This window comes from Leptosomus discolor, chromosome 22 (assembly GCF_034619465.1).
Source record: "Leptosomus discolor isolate bLepDis1 chromosome 22, bLepDis1.hap2, whole genome shotgun sequence".
Classification (NCBI taxonomy): domain Eukaryota; kingdom Metazoa; phylum Chordata; class Aves; order Leptosomiformes; family Leptosomidae; genus Leptosomus; species Leptosomus discolor.
In genome coordinates, this window is record NC_141412.1 from 3413041 (window position 1) to 3439884 (window position 26844).

Sequence of the window (26844 nt, forward strand, 5' to 3'; positions counted from 1 at the left end):
CTAAAACCAGAGGTCAGTATTATATTTTAAGTTGCGGGCCGGTTTGAGTAAAAAAAAAGGAGGAGGGGGGGGGGGAATTAGAGGTGTGACTCAATATTGTTTTTGTGGAAATGCTAAAAATGCCAAGATGAAATATTTGGACTTTTCCTTGTGTTTCTTTTCCATTTTTTGTTAGAAGCTCTTTGCCCAGTTTGACTCCAATTCCTGAATAATTCATAGTCTGTAAATAGCTTCCTCCTCCTCCTCCTTTGGTAAATAGACTCTTTGTCCCAAGTGCTTGGCAAGCTTGAAGCGGTGTCATCCTGCTGAGTTGCTGGTTCGAGAGCCGAGGTGCTCACAGTGCCGCGTGTTCTCTCTCTGCAGAGTTATGTCATGCCCAGACCACCAAAGGGCTCCATGAGGATTTATAGAAGATGCCCCGTGTCTTGGCGCCTCTGGTGCTCCTTCTGCTGTGGCTAATGAAGATTGCTGCCAGCCCCCATTCCCTGAGGATTGGTGAGTACAAAGCTTGCTCTGCTCTGCATTTAACCATCCTTCCGCTCATTGTTTGGGCCACTCTGCATAGCCATGCTTGGGCAAGGGAAGCCGAGCCTTGCTTGGGGTGCTGGGCTCTCTGTGGTCGTGGTGTGATCCCCCTTTGGGTGGGGCTGGGGCACTTGTTGAGCTACACTGTCCCACATTTGGACAATGTTCTCTCCTTCATCGTGTAAATGAAATGCGGTGTATGTTGAGTGTACGTATTTGCGTTGATTTTTATGGCAGTAATGCTACCTGATAGGAATCTCTTCCTGTATAAATTTGAAGTGAAAGCCACTCCTCAAAGAGGCACTGAGGAATGAAACTTGCCCCCCCCATGCTTCACCCCCCTTGATGCTCTCCTGAGCTCCACACAAAAGGAAATGTTTTTTTTGTCACAAATTTAGTTGTCCCCACATTGATGAGCAAGGAGTGTTTGAGCCCAAACTGAACCTGATTAAGCGATGCCACAGGAACGTTAATAACTCCAAAATGCTCCATTTGTAAGTCTTCTATGCATTAGATCTCCTTTGGGCTTTATTAAAAAGTGTTCAGGAAGAGGCACCATCATCTTTGCTTCCTGCCTGTGAGGATGAGGGAAAAGAAATGTGTCCAGAAACCTTGTAATGAAACTTGCTTCATAGTATTGACACTTTGCTCTGTTGTTTAGAAAGGAAACTGCTTTACCTGACTGTTCTCTCTGGAGCTACTAGCTGGTTTTATTAACTATTTGTTGCAGATAAGAAGCTAATCTATTCCTGTCCCCATTTGCAACTTTCACAGGTGACACTTGAAGTAAAATTACTTCTCCCCTCTGCTAGTGGAGCATGGAGCAGCTCAGAAATATAGCAAGGGAGAGTCTGTGCTGGCAGGAGTCTGGGAAGGGTGGCTGGGTGTTTTATATCCCCAGCATCTGTGATTCATGTGGAGCACTCCTGCTGCATAGTCTCAGCTCTGCAGACTGCATTTCATGTTGATCGGCAGATCCTCCACTTGAGCCAGCAGATGGGGATGGGCGGTATATTATCAGGATGCTGAAGGTGGAAGATCCTTCATTACACCTTGTGTCCTAGACATCCCCTTCTGTGGGGAAAGTACTGTGGGTGCTTGGGAGTGTGAGGGGAAGGGGAGCTCCCCCAGCAGCAGATGTAGCAGCGCTGGGCTGCAACCAGTCTGGGAACTGGTGTGGTTGTCCACCTCCACAGCATAACCCCGAGTGAAATGAGGAGGTGTTTGAGAGAGGTGAGACTGTGCTTTTGTGTTCCTGGCTGAGGGCTGGAAAGGAAGATCTGTGCTGCACCACACTGGTGGCAACTACCAGACGGGATGAGCTGCCTTCCAGGTCTCAGCTTGGTGCATGCTCAGGGCTCCCTAAATGGAGTTGATGGTGGCTGCTGTGAGGCCGTGTCAGTGCTGACCCCTGAGGGCAGGCAAGAAGAAGCTGGAGTGTCTATGTGTTCAGGGGACACATGAGCAACTGCGGTGGTGGTGGAAAATCTGTCTCCCTCCATCTGTCCAAATACCGATTTTTTTTTTTTTTTCTTCTTCTTCTTTTTTTTTTCTTCTGAACCTGGTATCCATTGCTGGGTAAAGGAGATCTTGACACACTGCTGGGCCCTGAAGGCATATCCATAATAGAAGTTACTCACACATTTGAACACAGGTAAAGTTCAAGTGTCCTGGTCCAACATCTCATACAGGTACGCAGCTGTATGCCTCTCTGCTTAGCAGAGACAGATGGTGGCGAATAGCTGAGCGTGTGCTGGTTAAATGTAAGCGTCTCTGCCTTAGCATCGCGTACCTGCGGAGGCCAAGGACTGCAGTGCTGGTGGTTAGGCTGCTGTGCAGAGTTACCCAGCAACAGTCTGTTGGTGCTTTGGTCTCCATCCCAGAGCCTGCTCCACCAGTCGTTTTCAACTCTCTTGCACTGAGGTTGTGCTCCCTCGGACCCACCTCTCCAGTTTTAAAATCCTCATGGTTTAGGAATTCTTTGCTTTTGACTTTCCTTTGCAAAAATAAAGGAGCTGCTCCAGCCACAGTTGCTCTTAAAACATACCCCATCGCTGCCTAGTCCAGGATGGAAATGCTGGATTTCCATAGCCTGTACAGGGCAAGACAGTGCAAATCCATCTGTTGAATCTTCCTGGGACTGAAGAACTTGTTTTAGGATGTTGCAAAGGCAATGTAGACGTCAAGATTTCAAAGAAGGAGTAATGTTATTGAGGGAATGGGAAGAAACTTTGCTGATCCTTCTAAAACGCACTGGAGGTTGTGGCTTCTGTGCCAGATAGCATTAAATGTAAGAGGGGCCAGAGACCTTGCAGTCAAGTACACATATGTCCAGTCATCCTCTTCCTTCTGAGAATGGGGCAGGAACAGTCCTGACCTTGGATCCAGCTGATTCCTACACATGAGCCTAAAGCAAGCATTTACTGAGGGTCGGGGAAGCTCAGGTAGGTATGTTAGTACGTATGTACTGCTTTTGCTTAGCATTGGAGCTGACTTCTCTGAAAATGGTGTCTGAAGCAGATGGGCAAAGAGCTGAGGAGGGGTTTGGGGTTTTGATTTTGTTTCTTCAAGACATAGTTTTATTTTAAAATATATCCAGCAAAAAAGTTAATAAAAATAAAGTACAAAATAAAAGGAGAGAAAAAAAATATTGCTAGCAGCCCTGAAATTGTTCCCAAATGCATGCTTTTGGCAAAGCAGGAAGATATGTTATCTAGCAACATAAATCAATGCACTGCATAGAAAAGCAAAACAGGCCAGCATGAGCATTTAAATATTCAAAGAAAATGCAAGCTAACATTTAAAATAATTCTGAAAGCCATCTGGTAATGGACCCGTCAAATGCACAGTTATATGGTTAGTAATGTGAGGTGAACATAGGCAATGTCATGTCTGGGTCCTACACCAGGTTGCTAGAAGAAATTATGGCCTGCTGCGCTTGGCTTCCAGGGTAGAAGGAGGCACAGTGGTGCTGAGTCAGGGGCACTTGGCTTGGCTTTTAAACTAAGCACTGAGCTTCCCTGCTGCTGCTTTCTTGGGGTTTTGGATGAATCTTGGCCCTGATATTTCTCAGTAGAGTTTCTAGGCAGCAGATTGCTTAATCTTTGAGTGACAGGAAGTTTTGCTAGCCTGAATAGGACCGGCAATGAGTGTTGCATTGCAGTGAGCTTTAAAGGTGTCATCTATGCAAAAAAGTGAGCAGAATATAGGCTACAGGGTGACCTTCCCTGTGCCTTTGGCATGCATAGGAACAATTTGTAGACTAACGTATGCTCTATTTGTCTCTGTGATACACAGGAAAAAACATTGGTGCAAACCTTTTTTTCAGCCTTTTTCTTCAGCCTTAAACTCCTTGTATTCCCTTCTGATCTCATCCTGGAGAAAGTCTCATAGTTCACGTTGTTCTGGAGACCTTTGTGGGGAAAACCACTGCCCCACATGTTACCCAAATAGCATCTTTTTTCTAGGAGTGTCTTTTGTTTATCAGTCAGATCACCAGGTCTGTCATGGTGAGGTGTTATCTCCCTAGATGCTCAAAAGCTGATTGTGATCAGGGGATGAAGAAGCAGGGAGGAATGGGCATGTTCTCGAAAGTTTTCAAGAGCTCCAGGAGGTATGTAAGGAATTGCCTCAAGACATCCTGTAGCCCTTGAAGGAGCTATGTCCTACCAAAATGTCCTTGGAGCAAAACCCAGTAGTTGGTATTTGCCCAACATGTGCCCTTGCACATGCTGCCTTGCATCCAACAACATCAAAACCATGAAAGACATAAGCTCTCTCTCCTGCCCACCCCAGTGGCAGGTGAGAAGGATGGCTGGTGCAGTGCGCTGTGGGCCAGCATCTCCCCTAGCTCTGGATTCCTGTGGCATATACTGACTGTAGAAGTAATTCTGGTTTTGTTTTTTGTTCATTCATGCTCAATAAAGTGTCAGGAAACTTACTTGAGTTATTTACTTGGTCTTACCGAGCAGACCGTCAGAGCCCTAAATTGGTATTCTCTTCCTAGATTCATTGGGTGTACTAACAGCTCATTTAAAATTCATATACAAGCCGAAGTTGTAGTTTATACATGGCATTGCCCTAACTAGCAGTAGGCTCAGTAGCACTGACATACAATCTACTGACAAACTCCTTGCAAGGCCTCCTTCAGCCCTGCAGCTCTTTAAAGTGCTCTTTTCTGTAATTGCCTCTGTCTGTCCAAATCTCTCCCTTCCCTCTACGTCTCAAGTTTCCAAACTATACAAAAGGCAAGATGCAGCTCTAGCATTTGGGGTATTTTGTTTGGTGAAACCTAGTGTTTTCTACCCCACGCCTGGTGAAAATGCATCCACCACTTCCTCAACTGATATTTGACCTTGTTTCTAGGCACGTTTCTAAAGTCTGGAATACCTAAAGGGCTGTGAATCTCCTACATCTCCTCTGGTCGTGGAACTATGATGTCAAGAAAATGGTGTCCCCCAGAGCATGTTGAGTGTAGGAAAGCACTGGCATTTAGCTGTGCATGCTGAAGTAGGTGGGAAGAGGCTGACTGGAGACATGCATCCAGCTTTTTCTGCATCACTGTGATTGTGTAGTGCCCCTCTATTTCCTGCCTATCACCCTGTCACAGATGTGTGTAAGCAGAGCATCGTTTCTATGGCCTTGTATCCCCATGTAATTACCCTCCCAAGGTGCTTATGATACTAAGCAGCTTGTTTAGTGAGCTGAAGGCCCCACAGCTGCACAGTGTGCTTCTGCCTTGTCTGATGGAGGCTGTGCATCGGTGTGTCTGAGCTGGAGGGCTGAACCAAGGAAGCAGCACTGTGCATTAAACGTGTGTAAGGCAAAAATAAACGATAATGGCAATGAACAGAATTGTGGACCATTTAGTTCAGCTTCCCCAGCTCCCAGAGGATATATATATAATTCTCCTAAAGGCACTACAGAGAAGATCCCACAAGGCAGCATGTTATTTAACATTAACATTTTAAAGGGTGATGGTGCCACTGATGATGCAGGTGCAGTCAGTCCCCAGGGTGCTGTAAAAGAAAAACGGCCATGTCAGGCCCCGTGGGCAGGTACAAATGCTTCCTCCGGTGTGCTCCGAGACGGGAAAAACACGACTGTGCCCTTTACGGCAGGCAGGGAGAGCTGTGGCATGGTGGTGGGTTGCCTTGTGCCAGCCCCAGTACTCCATATCCTGGTTGCAGCTAGCCAACTCCACGGCTTGAAACTGCGTGGAGGCGGAGGAGCACATTTAACACGGACAAAGCACAAACTCCTTTCCTTCTGCAGTGCTGCTTTCTGGCATATCCAAGGCTTTTGTGGATGGTACCAATGCAACTGCAATAAACTGCTGTTCACTATTCCCCAGCAGAGACATGGCCTTGCTCAGTCTTTGAATCCAGCAAGGCTGTTGCGATCAGTCTGAAGCAGAGAAACAATCTCCAAGTCTCACATGGTGGTGCTGTTGCTGGAAAACCTTTCCACTTGTAATTATAATTAGTGTTTAAGAAAACAAAGCTGCTGGTAGGGGTTAGGTGACTTTCTCTCTGGCCAGCTGTCCCACCGGCGGTGAGAGCAGAGGCGTTAGGTACTGCCTGTGCAGGAGGGGACACAGCTAGTGTCTCCTTGCCAGAAGGCAGCAAACTTGGATGGGAAGAACTGGGCTGGAAACAAAGCAGGTCGCTGAGACATGCAATTAGCTGGCTTCTCTCTGTGTGGGTCTAACTATTTTTAAAGGATTAAAAATAATACTTAAAAAATCCTGCAAAAGAAACCGTTGCGAGCTGCGGGACCCCAGTGCCTGAGGCTGCACCCACATGCCTGGGGGACAGCAGCGCTTGTTGGACCTAGGCTTTCAAGTCCCATTGTGTTTGGACTGTGATAATACCAGCCTGGCTTGAGGAGGGGGGTGGGAGGAGGATGTAGCTGCTCTGGGGGTCAGGTCGAGGGGTACCTTCTAGGCACGAGGGACGGTGGAGGAGTTAACTGTTTGCAAAGTGTTTGCCAAGTTGCATCTGGAGAAATAAAGCGTGAACAGAGGGGCTGTCCCCATGCTACGGTGACAGGAGCAGGTGTGGGCTGCAGCTAGGTTGACATTACATGTGTACAGGTGCTTTCTTAGTATATCTTGGGGTCCTAGTCTCTAGGAACCCAAGGTAGAGGCTTGCCCAGGGGTGCCCCATGGCTCCCCTCAAGCCCACACAGTAGTTGCCTATCTCCTGGAGACCTGCCCTGCGATGTGGTCCACCAGCACACCCAGCCTTTGGAGCTGTGAAGTGCTACTGGGTGCCTGAGCGTCAGTTCTGTCCCCTGCTCGAGTCATGCCTCACTGGGCTCATTTCAGCACTTGCAGGCAGGGTTTGGCCTATATTGATTTGTTTTTCTTTTTTCTAAAAGGCTTTCACGTTTCATTCAGGGCTTTCCTAGACTCTGAGAGTCTAAAGAAACAGAACTGTGCAGGAGGAGGAGAGATACCCACGTCTTCGTTGATGCATGACTTAGTACATTTGCCTTGCTGAAACGTTAATATTTTCCCCAATGCTGAAAAGGCCCAGTTAAGTTCATTAGGGAGAAGTAGATTCATAGTTGTTTGTCATTTGCTGCTGAAAAGTGGTGAGAGGTAGAAAAAATTACAATATTCATTTGTTGACTATTTGCCCTTTTAATTTTGTTCTCATTATTCTTCTAGGAGAGTGATGTTTTATCTGTGTTTTCTGAGTTATGTGCATAAATATTTATTTTTTTAAAAGTCACCGTATAGATGCCAGGCCCTTTCAACAATGCATTGTCTAGGCCTGCCCTTTGGTTCTTTGCAGTTCTCCCCAGGTACTGCTGTGTTACAACATGAGGGAGAGCAGCTAGCAGTGCCCTGTCTCCTAGCCATAGCTTCCCTGTCCTGAGTGGTCTTTTAAAGGCAACTGACCCATGGAGGCTACTTCCAGGGTAAAAGGAGCCTTTTTTTTTTTTTTTCAGCGGAAGGCAACTGCAGCTGTTCCAAGAGGGGCTACATGCTGATGGTGACTGCTGCGGTCTCTTACCTAACCTGTTTTTCTCTGAAATGATCAGGTGAAAAGTGGTTTTCTTGAATGCTTTTGATGTTGGACGCTAGGGCAAAGTGTTCAGGCTCCCTGCGCGTGTGCTGAGGTTGGTATCTGAGGAGAACGTGGTCGCTGGGTGGCCGCTGGGTGCAGGCAGGGGTTTGCGCGCCCTTCCCACTGGCTCTGCAAATGCGGGTTTTCCTGGGGATGCGCTGGGCAGCTTCACTGCCTTCAGAAGCAGAAGGCTCATTAGCACCACCGAAGCGTGAGCAAAATCTGCGGGAGGAAAGCAAGTGCTCCCGAGCGAGGAGCCCTTGGAGAAAGCGAGTGGGAACTGGGTGGAGCTGCAAGCAAGTACTTGAGGGTTGTAGAAGTCCTGCATCCCTGCTTCGTTTTGCTTTGATTTTAAGCAGGGAGGGGACTGTTTGGCCTACTGACTTGAGGACTGGATACCAAAGAGTGAGGGATTGATGGTTTCCTCCACCGTAGAGATTTCTGCATGAATTGCATGTGATCAAGGTTGAATACATTTGGCTTAAAATCACCTGAGCCACGTGCTCCAGGGAGCCTTCATGGAAGAAAGAGAGGCTTGGTGCAAAGCGGGGTGACCTGCCCTGCCTTTGGTGGCTTTGCAGGAGAAAGACATCTGTGGCATGTGCCAGGCAGCCCAGTGCCCGCGAGGCTGCCCTGCTCGCCCGCTCCCTGGGCAGGCAGTGCCCCTTGCCTCGCCTGGGAGACGGGTGTGGGAGGGCTGCGTGTCTCTCCAGGCTGTGGTTTTGCCACATAAAACATAATGAGCTCCTGGTCTACAGCTAAGGAATCCAGCACTGTGATGATATGAATAATAAATAAGAAGCAGATTTATATCTTGGATCAATGCTACAGGGCATGGAGTGAGGAGTGGTGTGGGTTCAGCGAGACAGACCATCTCTTTACATGTTTTGCACCTCTGTGACAGTGTTATTTTTACTGATCTGTTCCTGTTCATTAATGTCTGAGAGGCAGGCTACACTGTACATCCCAAGAGGCCTTAAGCTTCATTTTGATTCATTATATATCCACATACATATTATATAGGTATGGATCTCTGTGTGCAGAGCATCTGGATGGGAGAGTCAGCTGGTAGTTATGGAAAAGAGCCATGTTGCTCAAGTAGCAAATCGGCATAGACCTCTCTTTTTTTTCATTTACTTGTTTAATGAAAATTATTTGCTCACCAGCAAGGGTAAAGCTGGGGTGCACCTGGGCACAGCAGCCAGCTGCTGCCCCATGCTGTAATGCTTTGTAGATCTGGAAGGAGACTGGGTTCGAAGTAGGTGCTAATTCAGCAGGCAGGAGGAAATTTGCTTTAAGGAGAGGAGCCAGGAAGAGGGAGGCTGGTCACTGAAAAGGTCATATATATCTCTCTTACAGGCAGTGTCCTGTGCAGTCACAGGGGGAGCGACACAGGGTGGACATGGATAGGTGTGCGTACAGGATTTTGCTTCAGAGGTCTGATTTTCTTACTTTTGTTCCTGAACATCGAATATTGTCCCTGAGCCAAGGATCAGGATCTGAGAGCCATATAACCTGTTTTATATCTAAATACTGTTACTGCCCCTGGGCAACACTTTGTGTATTTAGCTGCTGAGCCATGTTTAATGCAGATCTTTTTGTTACGTAGAGTGAAAGCTAGTCATAGCAAGAGCTACTCTGTAATTTCTTTCATTATTTTTTCATATATATATATGAATAAAAAAGTCAATTACATGAATGAAAGATGCTTGGTTCCCTGCCTAAACAGCTGCCAAAATTAATTCCAACTCTGAGCCAAACTCAGAAAAGCTGGAATTTCTGCAGAAAGCTCCAGTGCATAGTGAGATAGGCTTGTGTGTTAATCTGCATTACAGATTACTGCTGCCCAGCCCCTCGCCCTTGGCTGTCCGTGTGGGCAGTTGAGGAAGAATGGATTTCACACACTCTGTGGTGAGCTTGACTTTGCTGCGGTATAAGCCTGAATTAAATACCCTTAGCAGACCCTTGCTGGAGTGAGTGCCATCACACTGCAAAGCAGTGCTCACTTGATAGAGAGCAGCTGTCTTGGCAGCTCAGAGCACCTGAAAACTTAATGCCAGCATCAGCAATACTTTGAGCTTCAAATTTGTTCCTCCCCATGGACCAATTAACTTGCATTTAAAGAACCACCTGAATTGAGCAGGAGATTTTTTGGATGTGGACAGGAGCTGGGCTGAGTTACAAAATTTGAATAAGTATGCATGGTAACGAAGCCCTCCGTCCAGGCAGCAGCTGCTGGTGTGGGAGGGCAGGGAGCCGGTTATAAGGCTGGCTACTGAGAATGGGGCACCTGTGGATATGTGGCTGAAGAACATGGTTGCTTACTTTTAGGGAGATGCATATCTAGTGATCTGAAGGTTGTTTTCAGGTACTGAGGTGGAGTAGAGCCTTGCAGATTAAGGCAGTGGCCCAGGTTTCTAAAGGTGAGTTGAGATAAAACCAAAGCTGTTACCTGTGAGCTATTATAACTTTTCTGAGAAGGCAAGCTGGAGGATGGCAGATGGGAGGAGGAAGACAACAAGGCAACTCCAGCTTGTAACAGTCTGTTGGAGCAGAGCTGAGATCCTCACACTGTGAGTGGAAGGTACGGCTTCTTTCTGTTTGAAGTCATATGCCTTTTGCTCAGAGGTTTATTCCTCGTTCTCCTGCTGTGTAACTCTTGGCAAGTTCACTTGTCGTAGCTCTGTAGATAGGTGGACTGCAAGCTTAGGGGCCAGCTCTCCTGGATGCAATATGTGCAGCGCTCAGCTCAGTGAGATGTTAAAGCCCTCTTGCTAGCATTAGGCACTGCCGGGCTGTTGGGCAACCTTCCCAGAAAAGGTGCTTTTGACCTGAAAGGACGCTTATCTCGAGTGCCCCTCTGCAGCTAATTGCTTGTGGCTCGGTTTAAGATAAACACACCCCTGTAAAGCTAAAAGCCCAAATTGTCCTGGCTTGGATTCAGAAGCTCTAGCTCTTGATATCCAGATGTTTTGAACCTATAGCATTTGAAATAGTCCCAATCACTGAAGTAGAGAACAGCTTGCTGACAAAGCAGGTGAGACAGATCCTGCCTCCCTGCGTGCTGCTGCTGCTGGGTCCTACACGGGGCTCCAGCCTCTGCAAGGGGTAGGTCCTGCCCTTCCCTGCAAAGCCTTGCTTGCGGCTGTGTGCTCCTCTTCTCCCTCACAAAGACCTCATTGTGATGGGATTGAAGCTACTGGCTGAGATTGCTGAAAAAATGCTGAGGAAGGAAAGGGTAGGAAGAACTTGAAAGAATGAATTTTGCTTTTCTGTAGGATGTCGGCAATGAAAAGCGCAGGGCTGTAGGCTGTGCTGATGGACAGGGGAAGCAGTGTGCATGTGGGAGAGAAGGGGGGAGCACCTAGGGCACGATCCATACCTAAAATAGCTGTGAGCGGGTGGAATAAATGGGTGCCCTCAGCCTGCATTTTGTTTATTGCTGGGAAAGCCATCCAAGAGGATGATGTGTTAGGGTAGCATTCTTCCCCAGAGCCCTTCTTTGGGGTCTTATCTCTGGAGGGGAGATGAGTCTGGGAGGCCTGAGAAGCAGAAGGTGAAGACCCCAGAGGAGAGCTCCTGAAATGAGGAAGACCTGGGAGATTCGTGGAGACAGGTGCTTATAACCATGGCCAGTTATGCCTGAGAGCGGTAACCTGGAGCAGTGGCAGAACATGGACCACAGGGATCTTGGGGCTGGCAGAGACCTCCCTGAGGCGAGGGATGTGCAGACCTGGTGCTTGTAGGGCTGGGGGGAACAAGGAAGCTCATAGGTAAAAATGAAATGCTAAGCTCAGCGGGCAGAGAAACAAAGAAAGTAGATGCTCGTGTGCCAGCACAGAGGTAGACTTGAGCATGGAGTTCGAGGGGAGCAACAGGAGGAATCCGCAGTGGAGGAGCATCTTAGCCAGGCAGTTGCCAGCTCTGACTCGACCCCTGCCAAATGAGGGCTGTGAATGTGAGAAGGCTGCAGGGAGGGATGGCTCATTTTCCTAAAGACACTGCTAATGAATTCCTCTTGCACCTCCAGACGCTGTAGGGGTTTGGAGAGACTAAATGGAACTTTATGTGAAAATGATGGCTGAATGTCAATTCTGCTGTCGAAGCCAATTTGGGAGCCGGAAAGTGCTAAAAGAATTAAGATTGTTAAATGGAAATAAGTCAGCTTGGTTGAGATGAAATAGGGTTTAAATGAGTGAAATTATCTATGGATTACCCTTGTTAGAGTACTGCCTTATTTAATAAACTGAGTTTTAATCTGCTGCAGGGATTCCTGAAGGAAAAGCTTAGCCTGCGGGGGTACATGCGTGTGATGAAGGGGAAGGACTGGCTGTGCTGTCATTCTCCAGAATGGAGCCAGAAAAGTAAAGAGGAGGTAATCGTTTGCCCATGTGTGCTTTGTACTTTCATGAGGATCTTGTTTGCTGCTTTGTAAGTGGTTTGATCTTTGTTTAAGCTTCTTGGGTAGTTCTTATCTTTTGCTGGCAGAATAGGAGGTCACTTCTGGTTAGGTGATACCTGTTCTGGATACCTTGTGTCCTTGGGGAGCATTTCGAGCGTAGGGCCATGCAGCACTTCATGCTTCCTGGGGTAAACGTAGTCAGACCTCTCCTTCAGTGAGCACCAGAAAGAGAGTGCTGCAAGGGAATGAACTCCTGCTGTATTTAGGAGGGAAAGAGAGTGTGCTGGAGATCTTGAGGGCTGTAATTTCATTGTGAAGAGAGAGTCTAGTAATTACTAATGGGCACTGATTATGTGCTTCTGCAAGAGCAGATCTGTTGCAGAAGAGCAACCAGGTACCCTTAGCTAACTTTAGCTGGCCACCTGACTTAATGCAGATGTCACCTGTCGTCTTGCATGTGTTTCTGACCCGTCTCTCTTCACTGATCGTTATGAAAGCATAAGTGCTCCAGATGCTTCTAAAATTGTCCGTTGAGGGAAGGACCTGATCTTAGTGCTGAGCTGTCATCTTTCAGCGCTGTAGGACTCTGCTCTTGGCTGATGGAGCCAGTACCTGAGCCCAGGAGCTTATGGCATGCAAGGAGGGGCACATGACTTAAAGGGGATGTCCGAACATGAGGTACAAAAGGCTAACGCACAAGGAGGGATGGGGCTTGATTCTCCTCTCAATCCTATAACTCTGAGGTTTCAGAATATCTCATGTTCTGTACTTGGAAAAATCAAGAATTTTCAAGCTGTTTTCAGACAGTTTCGAGAGAGAAATCAACTCCAGTGTCTTTGGTGTTAGGAGTCTCAGAGGGGATGCAGGAGATCCAGGATCAAACTCCAGACCCTGTATGAGTCTGCACATAACCTGTCTGGGTTATGCCTCTGTCCATTCAGAGGAGACTGTCTTGTCTAAAAATTACATCTTTGGTAGCCCTTGTTGTTGTGGTTGTCAGGCGAGCTAATAAAACTAGCTAGCAGGCAGAGCTGAGCCGTTGTGTGCCAGAGCCTTCCCATCCTGTGTTTTTGCCTATTTTCCTCAGCCTGTCCCAACAACCTGGTCTCTATAAACGCTGAAAGTTCTTCCATCTCATGCTGCTATAATTGTGTTCAGGGAGGAAGTTAGAGCTGGGATAGCAGGAAAAAGGCAAGGGCCTCTATGGCCCATATATTTTTTTCTCTTTCTGGAGGGATTGCTGTTCACTACCCTGTGTTGTAGCACAGAGCAGACTCACTGAAGCCAGTCTGTATGTGCCATGTCCTCTGGAATTATTCCTGGTTTCATATCATGGAAGTGCAGGCCAGGATGAATGCCTGAGATCTACCTTCAGGCTCATCCCACATGAGCTTAAGGCTTCTGTGATCTTTTTGCCAAGCCCAAGGGATAATGAAGTTTGAAAAGTCATAATGTGGTGTCAGCTTGGGTTTGTCTGAGGATCTCCACACTCGTTATAGATTCCACCCCCTTCCCCACCCTGGTTTGTTGTTCTTCTGCTTGGCAAGAAGAATCTGCTAACCTGTATCCGATAGGATCAGCTGCCCCATCTCGCTGCTAGAGGGTTTTGTAGTTGCTAGCATCGTACAGAATTTGTGCTTATGGATGCATGTGGTGTTCAACAGCAGATTTGATAGCATCCACCTTGTACCGGATCTGATTTACAGGCATCTAATTTTACCATGGCAGGATGCCCCTAATCACACTCCTTCATTCACCCTGCAGAGTGGTTTTCTGGTTGTGCTCAGCCACCCTGCACATCTTCCCGTTCGACCAGCAGTAGAAGTCTGTTCTGTTGTTTGGCTTCAGCATTTCAGAACACTTTGTTCCACAACCCTTGCACAGAAGATAGCTTGGCAGTTGCAGACCTTTAGCATTTATTATCTGTGTTTCTATCTGTTTCAGTGGTGTGTGGAATTTTTTGGCATACTTGTTTCATTGGGGGACCTGGTACAGTGGGAAGAAGTACTTTATTACTCCAGGCGTGCTCAGAAATACCATGATCTTAGTGATCGTACAAGACAAAGCAAAAGAACGGTTGAGTTGGCAATGAACTATCTTGCAGTACTTGTGCAAAGTCTTAGGTATCCCATGCAATAGCCACCCCAGATGCCTCACCAGCCCCGATTGTGCTGCTTCACTGCAGAATCCGGTGTTGGGCTTTTGGGGCCAAGTGAGCCTGCAGTGGATTTGCCCAGGCAACAAGCAGTGCCCTGAGCACTGCAGCTCTCAGCAGAGCTTGCTTCGAAGTCCCCAGCATGACCAGTCTTTGAGAAGTAATGCTATGGAATAGCTGCCTACCAGGTCTGGCAGAAAACAAGCACTGCGGTTGTCCAGCTTGGCATGGCTGAGGAGCATTACCAGGGCAGGACAGGGGTCTAAGCGCTTGGGGTTTGGAGCAGAAAGCTTGTTTTCATTGTAATGGCTGTGGTTGAAAAGCCTGTTCTGCTCTCATGCGTTTAAATCCCACGGAGCTTCTCATTAGGAACAAATGATGCCTCAGGCAAGTGAAGCTATAGAAAAGTAATCTTTATTAAGCACCCTCAGTGGTCAGAGTTACTTGATGAGCTCCAGAGTTTTATTTGCAGGCAGCTTGGGTTGTCATTTAGCAGGAAAGCACTTTGAACTCCCTCCCGTCCCCGTCTCTAGGTTACTGTTTTCTATTTCTGTGTATTTTCAGTCCCTACAGCCCTGCAAATACTGCTGGTAAAATTGTTGACACTGGGAACAAAATGAATGGAAGAGACTGGGTCTGCATAGGTCAGGAACATCATGCAGCCCTGCTTGGAGAAGGGGATGCCTGTAGCACATCCTGAATTGCCCTGAGCAGGACACAGGCACAGCCGTGTCCATGGGAAAGGGTATACAGAATGCACAGATGGATGTGGGAACATCTATGTGAAGTTCTGTCTCCGAATGCTTCATTGCTGCATATTTGGAGCAGGAATGGCCACCGGGAGAACCGCACATCCTCTTGGAGCCATCCTCTCTGCCTTTCTGTGCTGGCACCTACAGTAAGCTGTGTGGCTGGTTGTCTTTCATCTCTGGGCTTTGCAAGTTCTCCACAGGTGATAGAAAATGAGCTATAAACTGTGAGCACAAAGGCCAGCAAAAGACAAAATAAATTTAAAATGGCATCCTGCCAGATGTTTTGCTTTTTGCTGGATAGCTTGAGGGAGAAGGAATAAACAGCTCAGAAAACTAAAGGAAGACATGGGGTGTGAGCGTGAAGGTGTTGCGCACCTCAGCTGCATAGCTAACCCTGATAGTTGTTTGAGGCTCTGCTGCTGCACAATGCTGTATGGGATTATATCTAGATTGACATGGAGGCAACCCCGGCCTCACCCTTTGCTTGAGTGATATCAGGGCATCTCAAGGTAAGTCCGGGAAGAAAAAGGGAGAAAGAAAAATTAATCTGTGGCCACTGCACTCGGCTTTATGAAAAGGAAATGAAGCGAAGGCAGGAGACTCAAAAGTTCGCCTGCATCTGTCTTGTCAAGCATGTGAAGCTGATACGATGGAGTCATTACAGGCTCCTGTGTAAATACAGGCTCTTCTTTTTTATTTTTATTTTTTTTTCTCTTCTAGAACATGTCTCATTTACTTAATAGCCTGTAATTGCTCTGGAGGTGCAGTCACTGTTTATCAAGTAAGAGCCTCTTGGTCATGTCAGCCAGATCTAGCATTCATGATCCATAGGAGCTTTCTGGCATCAGAGTAAGTGCCTCTGCAAAGTGCAGCAGCCAGGAGGGCTCAGTAAGCCCCTCGCACAGAGGTCTCTTGGAAGATGCTGTCAGTCCCCCAAGCTCTGCACTGTGACAGGGACCTTTTAGGAGGAAGACATTTTCAACGGTGCTGGGGGCAGCCATGCATTGCTAGAGGTGGCTTTGAGGTGGTTGTGGTCCCCCTGCTGCCTTTGCTTCTCCTCCTCCTCATTGCCTGGCTCCTGCCCTTTCGGATGGCTGCAATGAGTCGGTGGCTGTTTGTTATCCTGGGACTGTGAATTTTTTTTGCAAGGAAATGGGAAGCATTTTCAGGCATTGGCTAGCAGCACAGAGAGTCTTTGAGCAGAAGTATGTGCCACTCAGCATGCTTTTGAAAGATGTGTCCTGACACAGGGAATTAGTTAACCTCGAAAAGATTTGGTGGCTTGGTTTAGAAGAATGCTGGATTTGAGAGTTTCCTCTCCTGCTACTAAAACAAGCCACCTCTAGCATGAAGCATGGATGCTTTCTAACACCGAATGGTGAAGTGAGAACAAAAATTAAAACAAAACAAAACAATAAAAAACCCCACAGCAGAACTCCAGGAGAAATACAAGAAAGAGCATCTGTGTGACTAACACCCAAAGCCCTTCAGAAAAGTAGTCATTTGCCGAATATAGCTGTACACTTTTGTTTTAAATGTCCTGGCTCTATTCTTTTTCTCCCTCACCCCCCTCACCTGGAAACAATGCAGCATTATTTGTACTTGAAAAGGCAGAAGTGGCTCTCTGTGCTGAGCTACCCAAGCTACAGCTAGCACCTGCAGGGAACTGTGCAACAGGTTACTGTCTGCTTGCTTTATTGCAGCTGCCTTAAGGGAGAGCAGAGCAATCTGTGTACAGGAGTGCATGCCGTGGGGCTGTGCATCCTTACCTGCTCCGCTTGCACAGGTCAGTGCAACCTTTGAGGGCTAAAGCTGGCTGCTCTTCTGGGAGCTGCCAGAGTGCAGGCTCCGCTGTGAAACGTGGTAGTTCATGGTAGTTCACTCTTGGTACTTGGAATATCATTGCTTCTCTGCTAGTTTCATAGATCTCTCTACTAGAGCTGAATTAAGCAGGTTCCCCAATGCCATGGGGAAAAGTGCCACGGGGAAAAGTGTCACTGACCAGAAGTTTCCAACCACCAGGAACATACTTCCCGATTTCGCAGTGAGCCTGAGGGGGTGAAGTTTGCTTTCAGTTGCAGAAATGGAAAGTACACTGAAATTAAATGCAGGCATTACTTTTTCTTGCATCTCTCCTCTCTTTCCCTTCTGATTCTGGCAACAGACTTCAGCCAAGTGTATACCTGGGTTTTGAGACATCTAAGCTGTCTGTAAGATACAGCTATTTCCAGGGGAAATAACAGACTCTGTCTTTACTTTCTCAGAAAAATCTCTCCCCAGGTAGTAAATGTATTCAGTTAAAAGCTGGGAATCTGAAAATGTAAAAATATTAGTACTGCGTTTATATATTTTTCTACCTAGGATATCAATGCCTGAGTGGTGAGACCAAGTGAATTTCTTGTTGCACGGAAGAGTCTGTCTCTTGGAGAGCAGCAGAGTCCGATAGCTGCGGTTGTGGTACAGGGTTCTGCTCCTGGCTGGCTTTTTTTCTTCTTTTTGTAAGCCTGGGCATGACATACACATGCTTTAAGTTTCAGTCCCAGCTAGCTAACCTGCTTTCTGACCTAAAGAAGAAAATAGGCAGTAATTATTTTACTTTGTGCAATTCAACTGCGCAAGCGCTTCCTTAGAAGAACCAGGCTAGGTGATTAATAGAGGAGGTTTATTTTATTTTGTTTTCCCTGCCACAGGGTCTTTTAATTTGGTAGGACTGAATTTCTTGGTTTTGCCATTTGTAGGAGCCCTGAACCCCATGACTGCATTAAATCTGTAAACCAGCAAAATCCCTCGGTCTGAAGCAGAGTGGTGTTGTGAGGGAACAAAAAGTCAATGCGTATGTATGTGCTGTATCACCAGTGCAGGGAGACAGGAGCTGGCCAGCACCAGCTGAGGCATTAAGCAAACCTGCCTTCACTCAGCAAAGCAGTAATGCACTGATGGATTGGGATGGGACTGTAAGGCACAGTGTTGGCTGAATTGGGTTCCTCTTTCACCATGTTGTTCCTCAAAGTCAACCTGACCCTGCTTTGCACTGTATTTCTGCGAAAGCAGCAGGGTGCTGAGCATCTTGCAGATGACAAAAACTCTCTTTTAGGCTGGGATTATTCAAGTAATCCCATGATTATGGTGATAATCCCCTTTGCAATGGTGCCCCTCTCCAAGGAGCTCTTCCCTTGGGGACTTCCAAGTCCCAAATCACATTTTCTCCTAATGCTGAAGTGCTCTGTATTAAATTAAGGCACTTTCAAGGATCAGAGGTGTGCAAGTCCTCTGGTATTTATAGCTTTGGAATCTCTGGTGTATCATCTGTTGCCTTATTGACACTGTTAGGGCTCATGGTAGGAGTGGAGACTGAGGGGCTCTCCTGTTGGAGAGGAGATGGCTTTTCAAGCTTGAGCCCACGTCCTTGAAGCAGAGAGAGTGAGCTGGAGATGACCCACCAGCCGTGGTCACTGTTGCCTGGGGCCCACCACTTGTTGGCTTTGGAGGGCAGGTGTTTTCAGATCAGATTTTGCTGCAGCTGAAGAGGGCAGGCACTTGATGTGCTGCTACCTCCAAGGGCAGGCAGGAAGGCAGTGCTAGCAGCACTGCTCTCCAAGCTGTAATCCCTTCCCACTCCTGCTGCCAGGTACTTGGCGGCAAATAAATATTTTGCTCACAACTCATTGGAGGTGGCATCTAACCAGATGTGCTCTCACTTGGTACGGCAGGAGATTTATTTGGTTGTCCATTTATAGCTTATTATTTTCTTCTGTCTCCCACCCCCCAACTTAATAGCAGTTTGCTATCCACCAGGGTATACATTTACTTCTGATTAAGTGCTATTTAGCCGTTGGCTGCTTGCTCATTTTACTTTTATAGACACATTTACGGCAGCACAGACAGAGGCACAAGCGCCTAGGAGCAAGGGTAAGGAGAATGGAGACTCGCAAGAGCTTGATTAGATTGGATTTTAATAAAGTTTCCAGCTAAGCTGCATCACAACTCTTCCTCGCAACAGAGACGCTGGGGGTGCTGGGGCTGCACAACTTCTTACCTGGTGGGACAGCCACCAGGACCTGTGCTGGACCCAGCTGGAGGCTTCTTAAGAAATCCTTGACCATCAGGGATATCTGAGTTCTGCGTAGCTTGGAGCTAGTCTCTCTAGGGTGAAGAGCGATTTCCCAGCTTTCGGCAGCTGCTAATTAGTTGCAGATGATGAGATAATTTATAAAAATTAGGAGCGATTTTCTTCATTGTGCTAATATCGCTTGGCAATAAACCCACTCTTTTAAAAGGGTGACTTTTCTCTAATGTAGGGATCAAGGCTAAAAATATATACGTGTGTATATCAGTAGAGCGAGAAAGCGTGCTTCCTAACCACACGTGAAGAGGTATTTCAGAAGTTCATTTGAACCATAAGAACGAGTTCAAATTGAAATGCAAATTTCAGTGTCGCTTAGAGCACTGTTTGGAAAAAATGTTTGATTGTGTCACCTTGGTGCAGAGCAATAGAAAAATCCTCTCCAGCATGCTGTGGAAGAAGGCTTTAACAGGGAGCAGACAGCTTGCATTACGTGGGGGTTTTGGCAGTGAATCAGCACAAGGAAGGTCGCTTTTCTCCCCCTTCCCCAGGAGTGACAGTGACTCACTGCCAGTTCGTAACGTCATGCAGGAGTAGCGACTCGAAGGGAGCAGTGGGGAGAGTTACAAGAGGAGCATTTTGTTTCTTGTGAAGAGTGCCTAGGGGAAACAAGAGGCATGAACGAGGGAAAGATGTGGAAGCAGAGCGACAGGGAAAGGTGCTCAGCACCTGGCGCTGCTTATCCGGGGGCTTCCCGTGGCTGTGGAGTTGAGATGCAATGGTGGGACTCACTCCCCGTGGAGATGGGGTTAAGATACGGTGGTGGGCTTTGTTCCCCATGCCACATTGGTGTTTGAAGGAGACCCCTGTGCTGCAGCATTCCTACCGGACCTCTACACTTCTCATGAGCCTCAGGAGTTGTTTGCCCCTTTAGCTGGTCTGAGAGTAAGCTGAGCCCTGAGGCGTGTGTGTGCGTTTCTGGCTAGTCTAGTGGGAACTGAGAAACAGGGGTGTTGCTGTTGCAGTTGTTTGGAAAAAGACATTCATTAGGCTGACGAATGAATTTTCTGCAAACTCAGAAGGCCTCCAGTACTCCATCAGGTTTCTAATGATTTTGTCACAGTGTTAATCCCTCAGGTGAGTGGCAGCATTTTGATATCAGCAAACAAATTACGTTTCCACATAGATAACCCAATATGGAGTCAAGCATGACAGCAGAAAACAATTCATCAGCTTCTAATGGGGCCTGCAGATTTCAAGCAGGGCTGGATTCAGTCGCGGTACAGAAGGGTGCTTGTGCCTGGAGCAGCCTCCTGCAAGCCCTGGGTGTACAGGGGAGTGTGTGTCTGCATGGACAGCTGTACCAGTGCACACAGGTAACCTGGTTTGGCTTATGCTGATGCCCAGGATTTCCAGCTGAGGTGGAGCACCCTCGGTGCCCCTTGCTGTACCACGTAATTTATAGCACAAGGCAGTATCCGTACCAGAGAGTTTATAGGAAGGCAAATCATGAGCAGAATGGAGAAGGTGGAGAGGATCAGTTGCTCTGTGTCTCCCCTGGTAGGAGAACCAGAGGACGCTGAATGAGGCCACTAGGAGCCAAGTTCAGAACAAACAGCAGGATGTTGGTTTTGTGCAACAGGTGATTGATATGTTGTGCTCAAAGGGTGTTGCGAGTACAGAAAGTTTTCATAGATTTAAGGGGAAACTGGGCAAGCACAAGGAAGAGAAAAGCGCTTAAGAGTTATTAAATATATAAACAACATCAGTTTCAGAAGTTTCCTAACCTGAAAGTAGCTGAAGGCTGGGAGGCTATTAGTAGGAATTATTGGATGGGCTTTTGGTTTGACAGTAACATTTGTTCTTACGATCTAGATATGAAGCAGAGGCACAGAGAAAATGAAAGGCATTGCCTGTAGCAAGCTCTCAAATTAGCACCTACATCTCCCAAGTCCCAGTCTAGTGTACTGTCCATCAAGACTGAAAGGTGTGGAAAACCAGCTGGGCTGTTGGCAACACGCAGTGGAAACTTGTGGCAGCCCTGAATGCAGGTGCAAAGGGCCAAGCAGGAGGTGGGGGTAGGTTTGGGCGCAGTAAGCGGAAGGAGGGTGGGCAGTTTGCTGTGTGCAGATAGTGTTGATGGTGCTGAGCTGTTGCTGCTCTGAGTGTCTGATGGTAATTGCACAGGAGTCTGCAGTACGCATGCACACACAGGGCAGAAAACAGCACTATGTGAGCATGAAATTGCCTTCCAAGCCAGGGACGATGCCGGAGGGCAAGCGTGTGTGAATGGAATAGAGCCCTGAGAGTGCATCAGTGTGACAAAGCAGCCGTGTGCGCAGGGTAGCGGTGAGCTGGTGCTGGGTGTCCGTGTATGAAATAAACTGCATGGGAGCAGGCAGGCGCAGGAGGAGCGGGGCGATTGGCAGGCTGCTTACTCGCAGGAGCCACACGCTGAGGAGGTGTGCCGACAAATCCAGAAGAGCCTGTTTGCTCTAGTGGTAGTAGGAAATGCCGGGGGACCGTGCTGCTGGGGTGTGTGTTGGTGCAAGAAGGGCCCACACCCCTGGGGATCTAATGGTTGGGATGACGCGGAGAGGCCATCTACCACTGAGGCTCAGCCAGGACATGCTGCGCCTCCATCATCAGCCACAGAGCTGCAGCGACTTCTCAGGGCCGTGTGGGCTGTTGCAAGCTGATCCGCAAAGCCCTATGGAGGAGGTATTTGCACAAGCCTAGAACTGGTAATTGCTGCTTAAAATTATTCCCTGGTTTTGTGGAAGCAGAATTAATTTAAACCTAACTTCATTTTTTCGTACATGAAACAAAACGCCCTTCTCCCATTTCCGTAGCTGCATGCTCGTTTCTTCTTTTTAATGCCATCCTTAAATATCTTCCTCATCTCTAAGTAATTCTCTCTTGCACTTTATGGTAGAGCTATCTTGCTCTCCCAATCTCTCCTACCCCCTCCATGTGTCAGTTTTAGTTGCCACTTCTCTAGGAAAAGCTTGTTATGTTCCTTCAACCTCTATGTAGATGTTGATACACAATTCTTTCCAGCATTTTACTAGCATCCCTTGGATCCCTTTTAATAGAAACATTTTTGTGTTTATGGTTTTGGGTGCCTTGCTTTATTGCTCTGTACACACATAGAGAGCTGTGAGCACAACCATCTTCAGACTCCATTAGGAGGACTTATATCCTGGCCTAATCTTATCCATGATATGCCTTCGAATATTTACTTACTGCAAGTCCCTTTCTAATTCACTCTCTCATACATCTTTTCTTCAGCCTCATTTTTCAAACCAGAAGTCTTCTGATGGCGTTGCCTAAAGCAGCACGGCCTCAGGCTGTGGTCTTGTCCAACACAACATGCTGTGTGAGATGAGCTGGGGCAGGACATGGATAGGAGGTGGCCGCAGCAGAGCTACAGTACAGGGGCAAGGTCATTCAGCGTGGTCTGTGAAAACATTGCTTGAACCAATGCATGGGGTACTTGTGTCCACCCACATGTTGGATGACTGACAGCTGCTGGAGACAGTATGAAGTCTTGTCTCTTGTAGTCCAAAGGAATGATCTGAGTAATAGTTACTAACCAAAAGATCGATGACAAAGCCTTGGAATGTTAGCCACGGTGCCTGGACTTGCCATTAAAAGGACCGTGTTTTAATTTTCCATTTGCAAAGGCTTCATCAGCTCCTGTCCTAAGTATGTAGCTCTGCCATGTGTTAGTAACCAGCTTATGCAATGGATGGAGTCATCCCCTTTATATATAACGTGCTCAGGAGGATCATATCGCCTGTCTGCTGGCTAATGTGGATCTTTCTCAGGATAAATTAATTTTGCTGCATGTACCAATCCTTTTGCTGCCGTGATGCTTTGTATAAGGTAAAAGCCTGCTCCACTGTAACTCATCACAACACAGTGACAAAGGTCTGTTTTTGCAGCACAGAGTGCTGGAGCCTTCATTGCTTTGCAGAGAAAGTGTGGACCAAAGGGCTTGGAGGCTATTTTCTTTTTTATCACTCTACATTGTGAATCTTGGCAGCACTGCTCACAAACCTGCTAGTTGAGCAGTACGTTGTGTTATCACTGAAGTCAGCGAAGGGAGCTTTCCTCCCCAGTATGGTCTCTTTTGAAAACCCCTTCCCAGTTCCACAGTGGGCTTGTTACCTTAAACGGAGGAGCTGTTGGTGATGCCTACTCAAGGAGAAGTTTGTATATAGTAGGGAGGTATGTACATGAAGCACAAAGTGGCTAGAAGCTGGCACAAGTTCTTTCTTAGCTTTCCAGTTTGACAACTGAGCGGGAATGTGGCAGACTTTGTTCACTCCTGCAAAAATCCTGGATAGTGTCTGTCTCTGGCCTCGTTGAAATGAGGTGTCTCTGAGTGACTACTATGTGTTTAAAGGAACAAAAGCCAGGGCACGGGCAAGCAGATGATGCTTGTACAGGTCCTCCTTTCCAAAGAGGGATTTTGCATCAGGCTGCTGCAGAGAGGCAAGTCCGTCTGGTCCAGGGAGGGAGATTTACTGCAGGTAGGTCTGGAAACCTCCTGTGGCAAGAGAAGCATGTGGATCTGAGAGTGCGTGTGACCAGTGTGAAACAGGTCAAGCTGCTGTCTGTGGGGTTCAGCTGTGGCTGGACAAAGCAGAGGAGGGAACAGTGAAGCAGAGAGATAATGAGGAGGGAACCAGGTCATCTCTCATTAGCAAATAATGCTTGCTTTTTAAAAGGAAAGAACAAAACATCTCAGTCCCCTTGCCCTTCGGGTCAATAAAATGAGCACTTACTAATGGCTGAATCAGAGACTCAACAACTTCATTACACATGTAAAATCAATTGCTATTATCTAGCTCCCTTTCTATTGATCCATCTGCAGTATGTCAACATGTTCTGGCAGATGGCTATGAGCAGACAGTGGTCTGCTTAGTATGTCCACATGCCCTTTTGCTGAGGCCTGTTAGAAGATATACTGAACAGACTGGTCTCTTCCTGACGGGTCAGACCTTCCTTGAGTCTTCCATCTGGGCTCCCTGCAGGTGACTCTCCACATCAGCACACTGGTGAGCTGCTGGCCAGAAGGTGTACTGGAGCAAAGAGGCCACAAGCTCAGCAGAAGGGTCAGCTTGCAATGAGGCGAATTTGTAGCTTCTGGACTGCTGCTGGGAGCCTTGGATGTAAATGACAACGTAGCTAATAAGGTCTAATTGGCTATTAAAGGAGGAAGTAGCCCCAGAGATGCTAAGGGCCAATTAACCCTGGGAGCTGGGAGCATGACACTGTATCGCTGTGCAGTGATGTGTGCATGAGCCTTTCATAAACTGATATAGAAAAGGAGCAGTGGAGGTCCTTACCAAAGTCCTTTTGAAATAACTCAGGGTATTTCAGGCATACAGCAAGTTAAGTGTTCGCTTGCTTTTGTAGCGGACTGGGGACTGGATTAGTGGCTGGCTAGTGTGGGAACACCCAGTGCACATCTTGCTGAAACCCTACAGGGATCAAAGGGTCCCTAGTGAGATAAAACATCTCAGGCGGCTTTTTTTTTTTTTTTTTTTTTGTTTTTAATGTCTGCTTAGCTCTGAGGAACTAAAAGCTGTATCAGGTGGAATGGATCCACCATAGGGAAGCCTTATTCCAGTGTGTTTGCATGTGTTACTGGTGAGCGCTGTCAGTGGGAAGATGCAGGGGGCTGGATTGAGGCTAGAGCTCACTTAAACTGGAGGATGGTCACGCGGCTGGGGGCCAGGAAGGAGGCAGGTCTGCTCTGACAGGAGACAGGCCTTGGAAAGCTGAGATCATTTCTTCAGCATTCAAAACTTATTGAAGTCAACAGGGGACTGTGGGTGGCTCAATCAATCATTCTGCCTCAAAACCTCTTCTGAGATCAGGGCCGTGGGGAGCTGGTGTTTTGACACAGACTTGTCACTAATTGGAATAAACAAATTGTGTCTAATAGCTTTGTCCTCTAATTGATGTCAGTGCCTTCTTATTAAAGGAAAATGGAGAACTTTAATGTTGCAAAGCAAGCTACCTATTTTCATAGTCTATTCTTCTGCTAGGAGTGTGCAGATGAAAAATGGGGTTGAGTAGATTTGACTAGGAAATGGGACCCAGCAGTCTCTGCATAATGTGGGCCATGTGGCATACATTGCAGTCTATTGCTTTCTGAATCTTTATTGTATGAGGCTGGCTTTGCATGTCGCTGTTGTGATAGTGGTCTTCCTCCTGTTCCTCTTCCTCCCATTGATGTTATTATTTCTGATTTCTGCGTTGTTACTTCTCTGAACTTTGGCTATTCTGCACTCCAGTGAGTTCAGTCCAAGTAGGAGATGAGCTGGCTCATGGACTTGGAGGAACAGCAAGGTTGATCTTGTTTGTCTTCAGCTTGGCTTTTTGCAGAGCAGAGAGGAGGGGACTGTGACTAGACAGTCTGACCTACAGCAATACACCTATGGTTTGGCCTGTTCCAGTGAAAGAAATAAGACTGATATACTCCTAATAGCACAGTTCTCACTGTAGTATTCCATGAAAAACAGAGCTGAGCAGAAGGAAAGAGTTTTTTCTCTGATGTTTCCCCAAGGACGTTTCACTCCTGTTGCGTTCAGGAAGCAGTTGGAAAGATCTAGTGCTAACCTCGGCAGTATAGACAAAACTGATCAGCTTCTTTAAACCTGTCTAACCATCTTTTAGTCTGTCTGGGTCATGAGACTCCTACTGATGATCTCTAGTTTATGCACTTGTTGATTTGGAGGGAACTTGCTTGAGCTGGAGTTCCTGTTCACAAGAGCCAAGCAGTGTGCTGGGTGCTGAGACCTGCTGCAGTGGCTGGTGGACAGGGACCAGCCCCGTGGGATGGGGTTCTGCTGAGCCTTTGCCATAACCCTTGGGCTTTGGGGAGGGGGAGAAGGGGATTCGGAGGCTGCTTTCTGTCTTGACTCAGGTACAAAGGAGACAAAAGCTTCTTTTAGCCACATAGCCTGAAGCGCTTTGCTGAAATAATTTCTGTTACCTTTTATCTGCCTCAAAGGAACACTTAAAAAGTCGTCCTGCCCATAGCGGGTAACCTGATGAGTCTAATTTGGTGGTATGAAAACACAGCCACTTGGAGGTTTCCGATCCATGTTCTGGGTAATTAGATACACTTCCCCTGCTAGCTTTTGCCTGCTGTGCAATGCTGCATGTGTTCAAACACCCTATCAAGAGCAGGAGGTGTCTGTATGTGTGCATTTTGGCTAATATGTTTGTGGAGGTAGGATTTGGTATTATTAATTGTCAGCCTAACAGAAAATAGGATGTACCATCTCCAGTTGTAAAGGCAGCATGTATCTTGCTGGTTCCCTGGTCTTCAACAGCCCACAAACAACAGTGTGCGGGCATAACATCACAGTCTACTTCTCTCTTTTTGGCTTCTGGCTTTATTTATTTTGGCAACCTGTGTTTGCAGGCAACATTGGAGAGGTTTTGGGGGGAGGAAGAATCATGTTCTCTAAGGGGAGCAGGAGTTGGGAGTCGCTCGCTGTGGGTGGTAGAGGACTGCAGCAGCAGAGTGAGGATGTGAGAGTGGCAGGACTCCAGGGCTCGTGCCTGGGAAGCAAACACACAGCGGCTCTGGGTCACTGCCATTTCCAATCAGTAGGCAGAGGGGATGATGGCGTCCCGTCCCAGGGAGATGAGGCTGGGCACTTGAGGGGACCACTCTGGAAGGGTGGCCGTAACTTTGCAGCCGTTGCCTCTAACCCTCCCAGCATTTGCGTTTAGAGCTGTCAGGGTGTGTTGTGTATGACATAGAGATGGAATAGGCTGAACAGTTTGTGTGTGTCTGGATGCAGCGTGGGCCGAACGAGAGCTGGCCGTGCACTGGGTACAGT

At 47.3% G+C, this 26844-nt stretch overlaps 1 protein-coding gene across 4 annotated transcripts in view; it reads left to right on the forward strand.

Moving 5' to 3' along the window:
- The first annotated feature begins 413 nt into the window (after positions 1-413).
- GRIK4 (glutamate ionotropic receptor kainate type subunit 4) overlaps positions 414-26844 on the forward strand; it is a 136459-nt gene continuing 110028 nt past the window's right edge. For all 4 annotated transcript variants that reach the window (XM_086476991.1, XM_086476993.1, XM_086476994.1 and 1 more), the window contains exon 1: positions 414-495. In XM_086476991.1, coding sequence (XP_086333117.1) covers positions 414-495 — 82 coding nt within the window. The remainder of the gene's footprint in view (positions 496-26844) is intronic.